This window comes from Oncorhynchus kisutch, linkage group LG8, assembly GCF_002021735.2.
Source record: "Oncorhynchus kisutch isolate 150728-3 linkage group LG8, Okis_V2, whole genome shotgun sequence".
Taxonomy (NCBI): domain Eukaryota; kingdom Metazoa; phylum Chordata; class Actinopteri; order Salmoniformes; family Salmonidae; genus Oncorhynchus; species Oncorhynchus kisutch.
In genome coordinates this window covers 5,865,705-5,879,098 of record NC_034181.2, presented here as the reverse complement: position 1 = coordinate 5,879,098, position 13,394 = coordinate 5,865,705, and the positions used below count along the sequence as shown (strand labels likewise).

Below are 13,394 nucleotides of genomic sequence, written 5' to 3'. Positions count from 1 at the left end.
GTGCGTAGTCCATGTGATGCACTCATTCGACTGTTTCTTTTAAGTAAACAAACCTCACAGTTCTGTCTAATTGAGATGGAGAATATTTTTATTGTTTATTGACCTTTATTTAACCAGGCAAGTCGGTTAAGAACAAATTATTATTTTCAATGATGGCCTAGGAACAGTAGGTTAACTGCCTGTTCAGGGGCAGAACGACAGATTTTTACCTTGTCAGCTCGGGGGTTTGAACTTGCAACCTTCTGGTTACTAGTCCAACGCTTTAACCACTAGGATACCCTTCCGCCCCAAATATAATATCGCCCTGTGTTGTTTTCATTTTTTCCAGGCCATATTATTTTTTTTTTTAGGTCATATCAGAATAACAGATCAGAATTAATCACAAGACTATTGTTCTGAAGAGTCTCTCTCTTCTGTTTTCACTTTCAGCAATACGGGTCACCTGACCCTGTCACACCAATGGGTGACCCTGTCCTCCAACCTCTCCATTGGTGTGTGTGTGTTTCTAAACCTTCCTCTTCCTCCTCCCAGGACAACATGCCTCAGACGCCACTGCTGACCGGCATGCTGGTCTCCAGGGGTTACAACAATAAGAATCTGTACCAGAGTCCGAACCAGACCAAGGAGGAGGGATACGGTAACGCAGGACTGTGTTACCGTGACAACGCCCTTGTGTCGGGCTCACTGGAGGCCCTCATACACCACCTGGTCCCTAGTATGGACTACTACCCTGACGTGAGTAACACTGTCTCTGTCTGTCTGTCTGTGTCTCTCTCACTGTCTGTCTCTGTCTGTCTGTCTGTCTGTCTGTCTAACCCTGTCTGTCTGTCCTGTCTCTCTCACTGTCTGTCTGTCTGTCTGTCTGTCTAACTCTCTCACCGTCTCTCTTTCTCTTATCTTTAACCAGTGTCCACAAAAGGAGAAAAACCACTCTGTATTCCCTTAAAGTTATTGACACCTCTCTTAATTCCTCTCCTTTGCTGCTCTCTACCTCCCTCCTTCTTTCTCTTCTCTCCACAGATGACGTACTCTTTCACCTTCCTGCTCTCCTCTCGTCTATTTATCCACCCCTACGAGCTCATGTCCAAGGTGTGTCACCTGTGTGTGGAGCAGCAGAGACTGAGTGACCCTCAGGCAGACAAGGTAACACTATACCTAAATTATACTATACCCTATTAGCTATATTATACTATACTATACTTGATTAGCTATATTAAACTATATTATATTGGATATATTATACTATACTCTATTAGCTATATTATACTATACTATACTCTATTAGCTATATTATACTATACCCTATTAGCTATATTATACTATACTATACTCTAGTAGCTATATTATACTATACTCTATTAGCTATATTATACTATACTATACCCTATTAGCTATATTATACTATACTCTATTAGCTATATTATACTATACTATACTCAATTAGCTATATTATACTATACTATACTCTATTAGCTATATTATACTATACTATACTCTATTAGCTATATTATACTATACTCTATTAGCTATATTATACTATACTATACTCTATTAGCTATATTATACTATACTCTATTAGCTATATTATACTATACTATATTAGCTATATTATACTATACTATACTCAATTAGCTATATTATACTATACTATACTATACTCTATTAGCTATATTATACTATACTATACTCTATTAGCTATATTATACTATACTCTATTAGCTATATTATACTATACTATACTCTATTAGCTATATTATACTATACTATACCCTATTAGCTATATTATACTATACTATACTCTATTAGCTATATTATACTATACTCTATTAGCTATATTATACTATACTATACCCTATTAGCTATATTATACTATACTATACCCTATTAGCTATATTATACTATACTATACTCTATTAGCTATATTATACTATACTTTATTAGCTATATTATACTATACTCTATTAGCTATATTATACTATACTATACTCTATTAGCTATATTATACTATACTCTATTAGCTATATTATACTATACTATACTTTATTGGCTATATTATACTATACTCTATTAGCTATATTATACTATACTATACTCTATTGGCTATATTATACTATACTATATTAGCTATATTATATTATACTATACTCTATTAGCTATATTATACTATACTCTATTAGCTATATTATACTATACTATATTAGTTATATCGTACTATACTCTATTAGCTATATTATACTATACTATATTAGCTATATTATACTATACTATATTAGCTATATTATACTATACTCTATTAGCTATATTATGCTATACTCTATTAGCTATATTATACTATACTCTATTAGCTATATTATACTATACCCTATTAGCTATATTATACTATACTATATTAGCTATATTATACTATACTATATTAGCTATATGATACTATACTCTATTAGCTATATTATACTATACTATATTAGCTATATTATACTATACTATATTAGCTATATGATACTATACTATACTTTATTAGCTATATTAAACTATATTATATTAGCTATATTATACTATACTATACCCTATTAGCTATATTATACTATACTATACCCTATTAGCTATATTATACTATACTATACTTTATTAGCTATATTAAACTATACTATATTGGCTATATTATACTATACTCTATTAGCTATATTATACTATACTATACTCTATTAGCTATATTATACTATACCCTATTAGCTATATTATACTATACTCTAGTAGCTATATTATGCTATACTCTATTAGCTATATTATACTATACTATACCCTATTAGCTATATTATACTATACTCTATTAGCTATATTATACTACACCCTATTAGCTATATTATACTATACTCTATTAGCTATATTATACTATACTATACTCTATTAGCTATATTATACTATACTCTATTAGCTATATTATACTATACTATACTATACTCTATTAGCTATATTATACTATACTCTATTAGCTATATTATACTATACTATACTCTATTAGCTATATTATACTATACTCTATTAGCTACATTATACTATACTATATTAGTTATATCGTACTATACTCTATTAGCTATATTATACTATACTATATTAGCTATATTATACTATACTATATTAGCTATATTATACTATACTCTATTAGCTATATTATGCTATACTCTATTAGCTATATTATACTATACTCTATTAGCTATATTATACTATACCCTATTAGCTATATTATACTATACTATATTAGCTATATTATACTATACTATATTAGCTATATGATACTATACTCTATTAGCTATATTATACTATACTATATTAGCTATATTATACTATACTATATTAGCTATATGATACTATACTATACTTTATTAGCTATATTAAACTATATTATATTAGCTATATTATACTATACTATACCCTATTAGCTATATTATACTATACTATACCCTATTAGCTATATTATACTATACTATACTTTATTAGCTATATTAAACTATATTATATTGGCTATATTATACTATACTATACCCTATTAGCTATATTATACTATACTATACTCTATTAGCTATATTAAACTATATTATATTGGCTATATTAAACTATACTATATTGGCTATATTATACTATACTCTATTAGCTATATTATACTATACTATACTCTATTAGCTATATTATACTATACCCTATTAGCTATATTATACTATACTCTAGTAGCTATATTATGCTATACTCTATTAGCTATATTATACTATACTATACCCTATTAGCTATATTATACTATACTCTATTAGCTATATTATACTACACCCTATTAGCTATATTATACTATACTCTATTAGCTATATTATACTATACTATACTCTATTAGCTATATTATACTATACTCTATTAGCTATATTATACTATACTATACTCTATTAGCTATATTATACTATACTCTATTAGCTATATTATACTATACTATACTCTATTAGCTATATTATACTATACTATACTTTATTGGCTATATTATACTATACTCTATTAGCTATATTATACTATACTATACTCTATTAGCTATATTATACTATACTCTATTAGCTATATTATACTATACTATACTTTATTAGCTATATTATACTATACTCTATTAGCTATATTATACTATACTATACTCTATTAGCTATATTATACTATACTCTATTAGCTATATTATACTATACCCTATTAGCTATATTATACTATACCCTATTAGCTATATTATACAATACTCTATTAGCTATATTATACTATACTCTATTAGCTATATTATACTATACTATACTTTATTGGCTATATTATACTATACTCTATTAGCTATATTATACTATACTATACTCTATTAGCTATATTATACTATACTATATTAGCTATATTATATTATACTATACTCTATTAGCTATATTATACTATACTCTATTAGCTATATTATACTATACTATATTAGTTATATCGTACTATACTCTATTAGCTATATTATACTATACTATATTAGCTATATTATACTATACTATATTAGCTATATTATACTATACTCTATTAGCTATATTATGCTATACTCTATTAGCTATATTATACTATACTCTATTAGCTATATTATACTATACTATATTAGCTATATTATACTATACTATATTAGCTATATTATACTATACTATATTAGCTATATGATACTATACTCTATTAGCTATATTATACTATACTATATTAGCTATATTATACTATACTATATTAGCTATATGATACTATACTCTATTAGCTATATTATACTATACTATACTTTATTGGCTATATTATACTATACTCTATTAGCTATATTATACTATACTATACCCTATTAGCTATATTATACTATACTATATTAGCTATATTATACTATACTATATTAGTTATATCGTACTGTAATGGTCGTCCTCCTCTTCGTCTGAAGGAGAGGCGGACCAAAGCGCAGCGTGGTGGTTATTCATATTCTTTAATTTCAAAAGAAACTACACATGAGATAACTAACAAAAACAACAAATGTGAGAAAACCTAAAACAGTCCCATCTGGTGCAAACACAAAGACAGGAACAATCACCCACAAACACACAGTGAAACCCAGGCTACCTAAGTATGATTCTCAATCAGAGACAACTAATGACACCTGCCTCTGATTGAGAACCATACTAGGCCGAAACATAGAAATACCCAAATGATAGAAAAACAAACAGACTGCCCACCCAACTCACACCCTGACCATACTAAATAAATACAAAACAAAGGAAATAAAGGTCAGAACGTGACACGTACTATACTCTATTAGCTATATTATGCTATACTCTATTAGCTATATTCTATTACACTATACTCTTAGCTTGATTATATTATACTATATTAACTTAATCCGATTATAATATACTCAATTAGCTTGATTATATTATGCTATATTAGCTAGATGATTTTTTTACTATACTCTTTTAGGTAGATTCTATTATACTATAGTAGCTATTTTATATTAGCTATATTGTATTATACAATATTAGCTATATTGTATTATACTATACTCTATCAGCTATGCTCTATTAGCTAGATTCAATTGTACTATACTAGCTATTTTCTATTACCTATATAGTACTAAGTTAGCTATACTCCTTTATGCTATTATACTCCTTTATGCTATTATACTTCTTAATGAATATACTTCTTAACCTTAATATACTTCATAACCTTAATATACTTCATAACCTTAATATACTTCTTAACCTTAATATACTTCATAACCTTAATATACTTCTTAACCTTAATATACTTCTTAACCTTAATATACTTCATAACCTTAATATACTTCTTAACCTTAATATACTTCTTAACCTTAATATACTTCTTAACCTTAATATACTTCATAACCTTAATATACTTCATAACCTGCAACCGTACATCAGTTGATTTAGCAGATAGATGTTGAGAGTTTCTGCTCTCCGATTAATGTATATATTTATATATATATATATATATATATATATATATATATATATATATATATATTAATTTACAGACTTGGGTGTTACTTAAATGACCATGAGTATATTTTGTATGTGTATCTTTCAGATTAGGATCAGGAAGTTGGCTCCCAGGATCCTCCAGCTGCTCCAGGAGTGGACAGAGACATTCCCCTACGACTACAGAGACGAGAGGATGATGAGGAGCCTGAAGGAGTTAACCCAACGCATGGCCTCAGGAGATGAGGTACAGCCACATTATTCTTTTTAAACGGTATTGTCCCCCGAATGGAAATTCACTGTGAGGCCAGGAGAACATTAGACACAGGGAATAGAGTGCACATCTAACAAATACAAGTTAGTCAGTCCTCCAACGCCGCCAACCTGGTCAGGGGGAAAAGATAAGTATCTTACCGTGATGGTTTTCAATGAAAATGCTAAAAAATAAACAAGAATAGCTTCTTACCAAACTGCAATTTCTCAAGCAAGAGTGTTACTAGGACTGTCTGTGAGTGGTCTGAGTGGGGAGGTGAAAACGGAAAACTAGCTGTTATTGGCAAAGAGGTTTGGAATTCTTATTGGTCTATTAACTAATTTATCGCGTCGGCATTATCATCATTTTCACAATTCCACAGTATTATTCCAACCTTATAGTGTGGAAATATATATTAAACACAGGAAAATCATGTTAAGAAAATGTTCTTCAACACATGGATATATTTACCTTGGATTAGCCTAGCTAATTAGCCTAGTTGGTTGTATTTACCTTGGATTAGCCTAGCTAATTAGCCTAGTTGGTTGTATTTACCTTGGATTAGCCTAGCTAATTAGCCTAGTTGGTTATATTTACTTTGGATTAGCCGAGCTAATTAGCCTAGTTGGTTATATTTACCTTGGATTAGCCTAGCTAATTAATATAGTTGGTTATATTTCAAATCAAATCAAATCAAATGTTATTTGTCACATACACATGGTTAACAGATGTTAATGCGATTGTAGCGAAATGCTTGTGCTTCTAGTTCCGACAATGCAGTAATAACCAACAAGTAATCTAACTAACAATTCCAAAACTACTGTCTTATACACAGTGTAAGGGGATAAAGAATATGTACATAAGGATATATGAATGAGTGATGGTACAGAGCAGCATAGGCAAGATACAGTAGATGATATCGAGTACAGTATATACATATGAGATGAGTATGTAAACAAAGTGGCATAGTTAAAGTGGCTAGTGATACATGTATTACATAAGGATGCAGTCGATGATATAGAGTACAGTATATACGTATGCATATGAGATGAATAATGTAGGGTAAGTAACATTAAATAAGGTAGCATTGTTTAAAGTGGCTGGTGATATATTTACATCATTTCCCATCAATTCCCATTATTAAAGTGGCTGGAGTTGAGTCAGTGTCATTGTCAGTGTGTTGGCAGCAGCCACTCAATGTTAGTGGTGGCTGTTTAACAGTCTGATGGCCTTGAGATAGAAGCTGTTTTTCTGTCTCTCGGTCCCAGCTTTGATGCACCTGTACTGACCTCGCCTTCTGGATGATAGCGGGGTGAACAGGCAGTGGCTCGGGTGGTTGATGTCCTTGATGATCTTTATGGCCTTCCTGTAACATCGGGTGGTGTAGGTGTCCTGGAGGGCAGGTAGTTTGCCCCCGGTGATGCGTTGTGCAGACCTCACTACCCTCTGGAGAGCCTTACGGTTGAGGGCGGAGCAGTTGCCGTACCAGGCGGTGATACAGCCCGCCAGGATGCTCTCGATTGTGCATCTGTAGAAGTTTGTGAGTGCTTTTGGTGACAAGCCGAATTTCTTCAGCCTCCTGAGGTTGAAGAGGCGCTGCTGCGCCTTCTTCACGATGCTGTCTGTGTGAGTGGACCAATTCAGTTTGTCTGTGATGTGTATGCCGAGGAACTTAACTTGCTACCCTCTCCACTACTGTTCCATCGATGTGGATAGGGGGGTGTTCCCTCTGCTGTTTCCTGAAGTCCACAATCATCTCCTTAGTTTTGTTGATATTTACCTTGGATTAGCCTAGCTAATTAGCATAGTTGGTTATATTTACCTTGGATTAGCCTGTTGGGGCCAGACTAGTGCTAGAGCTTTCAGGGCGTGGGGGGTTAGTGTGATGGGTGGGTGGGGTGGTTTAGTGTGATGGGGTGGGTGGGGTAGTGTGATGGAGTAGGGTAGTGTGATGGAGTAGGTGGGGTAGTGTGATATAGTAGGGTAGTGTGATGGAGTAGGTGGGGTAGTGTGATATAGTAGGGTAGTGTGATGGTGTGGGTGGGGTAGTGTGATGAGGTGGGGGGGTTAGTGTGTTGGGCTGGGTGTGATGGGATGGGGGGTTAGTGTGATGGGCTGGGTGTGATGGAGTAGGGTAGTGTGATGGGGTGGGGGGATAGTGTGATGGGCTGGGTGTGATGGGATGGGGGGGGGTTAGTGTGATGGAGTAAGGTAGTGTGATGGGGTGGGGGGGTTAGTGTGATGGAGTAGGGTAGTGTGATGGTGTGGGTGGGGTAGTGTGATGGAGTAGGGTAGTGTGATGGGGTGGGGGGATAGTGTGATGGGATGGAGTAAGGTAGTGTGATGGAGAGGGTAGTGTGATGGGGTGGGGGGATAGTGTGATGGGATGCGGGGTTAGTGTGATGGAGTAGGGTAGTGTGATGGAGTAGGGTAGTGTGATGGGGTGGGGGGTTAGTGTGATGGAGTAGGGTAGTGTGATGGGGTGGAGGGGTTAGTGTGATGGAGTAGGGTAGTGTGATGGTGTAGGGTAGTGGTGATGGTGTAGGGTAGTGGTGATGGTGTAGGGTAGTGTGATGGTGTAGGGTAGTGTGATGGAGTAGGGTAGTGTGATGGAGTAGGGTAGTGGTGATGGGGTGGGGGGGTTAGTGTGATGGAGTAGGGTAGTGTGATGGAGTAGGGTAGTGTGATGGGGTAGGGTAGTGTGATGGGGTAGGGTAGTGTGATGGGGTAGGGTAGTGTGATGGGGTGGGGGGATAGTGTGATGGGATGCGGGGTTAGTGTGATGGAGTAGGGTAGTGTGATGGAGTAGGGTAGTGTGATGGGGTGGGGGGTTAGTGTGATGGAGTAGGGTAGTGTGATGGGGTGGAGGGGTTAGTGTGATGGAGTAGGGTAGTGTGATGGTGTAGGGTAGTGGTGATGGTGTAGGGTAGTGGTGATGGTGTAGGGTAGTGTGATGGTGTAGGGTAGTGTGATGGAGTAGGGTAGTGTGATGGAGTAGGGTAGTGGTGATGGGGTGGGGGGTTAGTGTGATGGAGTAGGGTAGTGTGATGGAGTAGGGTAGTGTGATGGGGTAGGGTAGTGTGATGGGGTAGGGTAGTGTGATGGGGTAGGGTAGTGTGATGGGGTAGGGTAGTGTGATGGGGTAGGTTAGTGGTGATGGGGTAGGGTAGTGGTGATGGGGTAGGGTAGTGGTGATGGGGTAGGGTAGTGGTGATGGGGTAGGGTAGTGGTGATGGGGTAGGGTAGTGGTGATGGGGTAGGGTAGTGGTGATGGGGTAGGGTAGTGTGATGGGGTAGGGTAGTGTGATGGGGTAGGGGTAGTGTGATGGGGTAGGTTAGTGGTGATGGGGTAGGGTAGTGGTGATGGGTAGGGTAGTGGTGATGGGGTAGGGTAGTGGTGATGGGGTAGGGTAGTGGTGATGGGGTAGGGTAGTGGTGATGGGTAGGGTAGTGTGATGGTGTAGGGTAGTGTGATGGGGTAGGGTAGTGGTGATGGGGTAGGGTAGTGGTGATGGGGTAGGGTAGTGGTGATGGGGTAGGGTAGTGGTGATGGGGTAGGGTAGTGGTGATGGGTGGGTAGGGTAGTGGTGATGGTGTAGGGTAGTGGTGATGGGGTAGGGTAGTGGTGATGGGGTAGGGTAGTGGTGATGGTGTAGGGTAGTGTGATGGGGTAGGGTAGTGGTGATGTGATGGAGTAGGGTAGTGTGATGGAGTAGGGTAGTGTGATGGAGTAGGGTAGTGTGATGGAGTAGGGTAGTGGTGATGGGGTAGGGTAGTGTGACGGAGTAGGGTAGTGTGACGGAGTAGGGTAGTGTGATGGAGTAGGGTAGTGGTGATGGGGTAGGGTAGTGTGATGGGGTAGGGTAGTGTGATGGGGTAGGGTAGTGTGATGGAGTAGGGTAGTGTGATGGAGTAGGGTAGTGTGATGGAGTAGGGTAGTGTGATGGAGTAGGGTAGTGGTGGTGGGGTGGTTAGTGTGATGGAGTAGGGTAGTGTGATGGAGTAGGGTAGTGGTGATGGGGTAGGGTAGTGTGATGGAGTAGGGTAGTGTGACGGAGTAGGGTAGTGTGATGGAGTAGGGTAGTGGTGATGGGGTAGGGTAGTGGTGATGGGGTAGGGTAGTGTGATGGGGTAGGGTAGTGTGATGGAGTAGGGTAGTGTGATGGAGTAGGGTAGTGTGATGGAGTAGGGTAGTGTGATGGAGTAGGGTAGTGTGATGGAGTAGGGTAGTGGTGATGGGGTGGGGTGGTTAGTGTGATGGAGTAGGGTAGGGTAGTGTGATGGAGTAGGGTAGTGTGATGGAGTAGGGTAGTGTGATGGAGTAGGGTAGTGGTGATGGGGTAGTGTGATGGGTAGGGTAGTGTGATGGGGTAGGGTAGTGTGATGGTGTAGGTTAGCGGTGATGGAGTAGGGTAGTGTGATGGAGTAGGGTAGTGTGATGGAGTAGGGTAGTGTGATGGAGTAGGGTAGTGTGGTGGAGTAGGGTAGTGTGATGGAGTAGGGTAGTGTGATGGAGTAGGGTAGTGTGATGGAGTAGGGTAGTGTGATGGTGTAGGTTAGCGGTGATGGAGTAGGGTAGTGTGATGGTGTAGGTTAGCGGTGATGGAGGTAGGGTAGTGTGATGGAGTAGGGTAGTAGTGTGATGGAGTAGGGTAGTGTGATGGGGTAGAGTAGTGTGATGGTGTAGTGTTAGCGGTGATGGAGTAGGGTAGTGTGATGGAGTAGGGTAGTGTGATGGAGTAGGGTAGTGTGATGAGTAGGGTAGTGTGATGGAGTAGGGTAGTGGTGATGGGGTGGGTGGTTAGTGTGATGGAGTAGGGTAGGGTAGTGTGATGGAGTAGGGTAGTGTGATGGAGTAGGGTAGTGTGATGGAGTAGGGTAGTGGTGATGGGGTAGTGTGATGGGGTAGGGTAGTGTGATGGGGTAGGGTAGTGTGATGGGGTAGGTTAGCGGTGATGGAGTAGGGTAGTGTGATGGAGTAGGGTAGTGTGATGGAGTAGGGTAGTGTGATGGAGTAGGGTAGTGTGGTGGAGTAGGGTAGTGTGATGGAGTAGGGTAGTGTGATGGAGTAGGGTAGTGTGATGGAGTAGGGTAGTGTGATGGTGTAGGTTAGTGGTGATGGAGTAGGGTAGTGTGATGGTGTAGGTTAGCGGTGATGGAGTAGGGTAGTGTGATGGGAGTAGGGTAGTGTGATGGAGTAGGGTAGTGTGATGGGGTAGAGTAGTGTGATGGTGTAGGTTAGCGGTGATGGAGTAGGGTAGTGTGATGGAGTAGGGTAGTGTGATGGAGTAGGGTAGTGGTGATGGAGTAGGGTAGTGTGATGGAGTAGGGTAGTGTGATGGAGTAGGGTAGTGTGATGGAGTAGGGTAGTGTGATGGAGTAGGGTAGTGTGATGGAGTAGGTTAGCGGTGATGGAGTAGGGTAGTGTGATGGAGTAGGGTAGTGTGATGGTGTAGGTTAGCGGTGATGGAGTAGGGTAGTGTGATGGAGTAGGGTAGTGTGATGGAGTAGGGTAGTGTGATGGAGTAGGGTAGTGTGATGGAGTAGGGTAGTGGTGATGGAGTAGGGTAGTGTGATGGAGTAGAGTAGTGTGATGGTGTAGGTTAGCGGTGATGGAGTAGGGTAGTGTGATGGAGTAGGGTAGTGTGATGGAGTAGGGTAGTGTGATGGAGTAGGGTAGTGTGATGGAGTAGGGTAGTGTGATGGAGTAGGGTAGTGTGATGGAGTAGGGTAGTGGTGATGGGGTGGGAGGTTGCTCGTGCCACAAAGCATTATATAAATATTTTTGCCTGGCCGAATCAAAAGAAAAGAGCTATTGGTCCACAGGCCCGGCAGGCAACTTTTTGTCAATTCAACTCTGCTGCTCTGCTCTTCCTTAGGCTGCAGTTGAATTGTTCCACTACTGCTGACTTGAATGTCACAGGCTTACTACTGGTTTGCTTGGCTTGCATCCCAAATCACACTCTATCCCATTTTATAGTGCACTACTTTTGACCAGTGCCCATAGGGCCATTTGGGATACACAGCCTTGGTTTCCTCCACAGGATGTTTTCAATGATGGTTTTAGAAGGATTACTTCCTATGACTTCTCTTCTGTTATCTTGTCCATTTAGATGGATGTAGAACTAGAACCAGAACCTGCACCTCAGTACCACGGCTGCTGTTGTTTATAACAGTACCACTGCTGCTGTTTATAACAGCACCACTGCTGCTGTTTATAACAGTACCACTGCTGCTGTTTATAACAGTACCACTGCTGCTGTTTATAACAGTACCACTGCTGCTGTTTATAACAGTACCACTGCTGCTGTTTATAACAGTACCACTGCTGCTGTTTATAACAGTACCACTGCTGCTGTTTATAACAGTACCACTGCTGCTGTTTATAACAGTACCACTGCTGTTGTTTATAACAGTACCACGGCTGCTAGCCCTGCGAAACCTAGCCCTGCTAATCCTTGCCCTGCTAATCCTAGCCCTGCTAATCCTAGCCCTGCTAATCGCTAGTAAACGCTAGTAAAACCAAATGCATGCTTTTCAACCGGTCGCTGCCTGCACCTGCATGCCCGACTAGCATCACCACCCTGGATGGTTCCGACCTAGAATATGTGGACGTCTATAAGTACCTAGGTGTCTGGCTAGACTGCAAACTCTCCTTCCAGACTCATATCAAACATCTCCAATCGAAAATCAAATCAAGAGTCGGCTTTCTATTCCGCAACAAAGCCTCCTTCACTCAAGCCGCCAAGCTTACCCTAGTAAAACTGACTATCCTACCGATCCTCGACTTCGGCGATGTCATCTACAAAATGGCTTCCAACACTCTACTCAGCAAACTGGATGCAGTCTATCACAGTGCCATCCGTTTTGTCACTAAAGCACCTTATACCACCCACCACTGCGACTTGTATGCTCTAGTCGGCTGGCCCTCGCTACATATTCGTCGCCAGACCCACTGGCTCCAGGTCATCTACAAGTCTATGCTAGGTAAAGCTCCGCCTTATCTCAGCTCACTGGTCACGATGGCAACACCCATCCGTAGCACGCGCTCCAGCAGGTGTATCTCACTGATCATCCCTAAAGCCAACACCTCATTTGGCCGCCTTTCGTTCCAGTACTCTGCTGCCTGTGAC

The 13,394-nt window shown here is 39.1% G+C and overlaps 1 protein-coding gene across 4 annotated transcripts in view; it reads left to right on the top strand.

Moving 5' to 3' along the window:
• Positions 1 to 13,394, top strand: part of LOC109895186 (ras-GEF domain-containing family member 1B-A) — a 77,000-nt gene that overhangs the window by 20,339 nt on the left and 43,267 nt on the right. For all 4 annotated transcript variants that reach the window (XM_031829587.1, XM_031829588.1, XM_031829585.1 and 1 more), the window contains exons 2-4: positions 532 to 735; positions 1,021 to 1,143; positions 6,118 to 6,255. In XM_031829587.1, the coding sequence (XP_031685447.1) occupies positions 532 to 735; positions 1,021 to 1,143; positions 6,118 to 6,255 (465 nt within the window). The remainder of the gene's footprint in view (positions 1 to 531; positions 736 to 1,020; positions 1,144 to 6,117; positions 6,256 to 13,394) is intronic.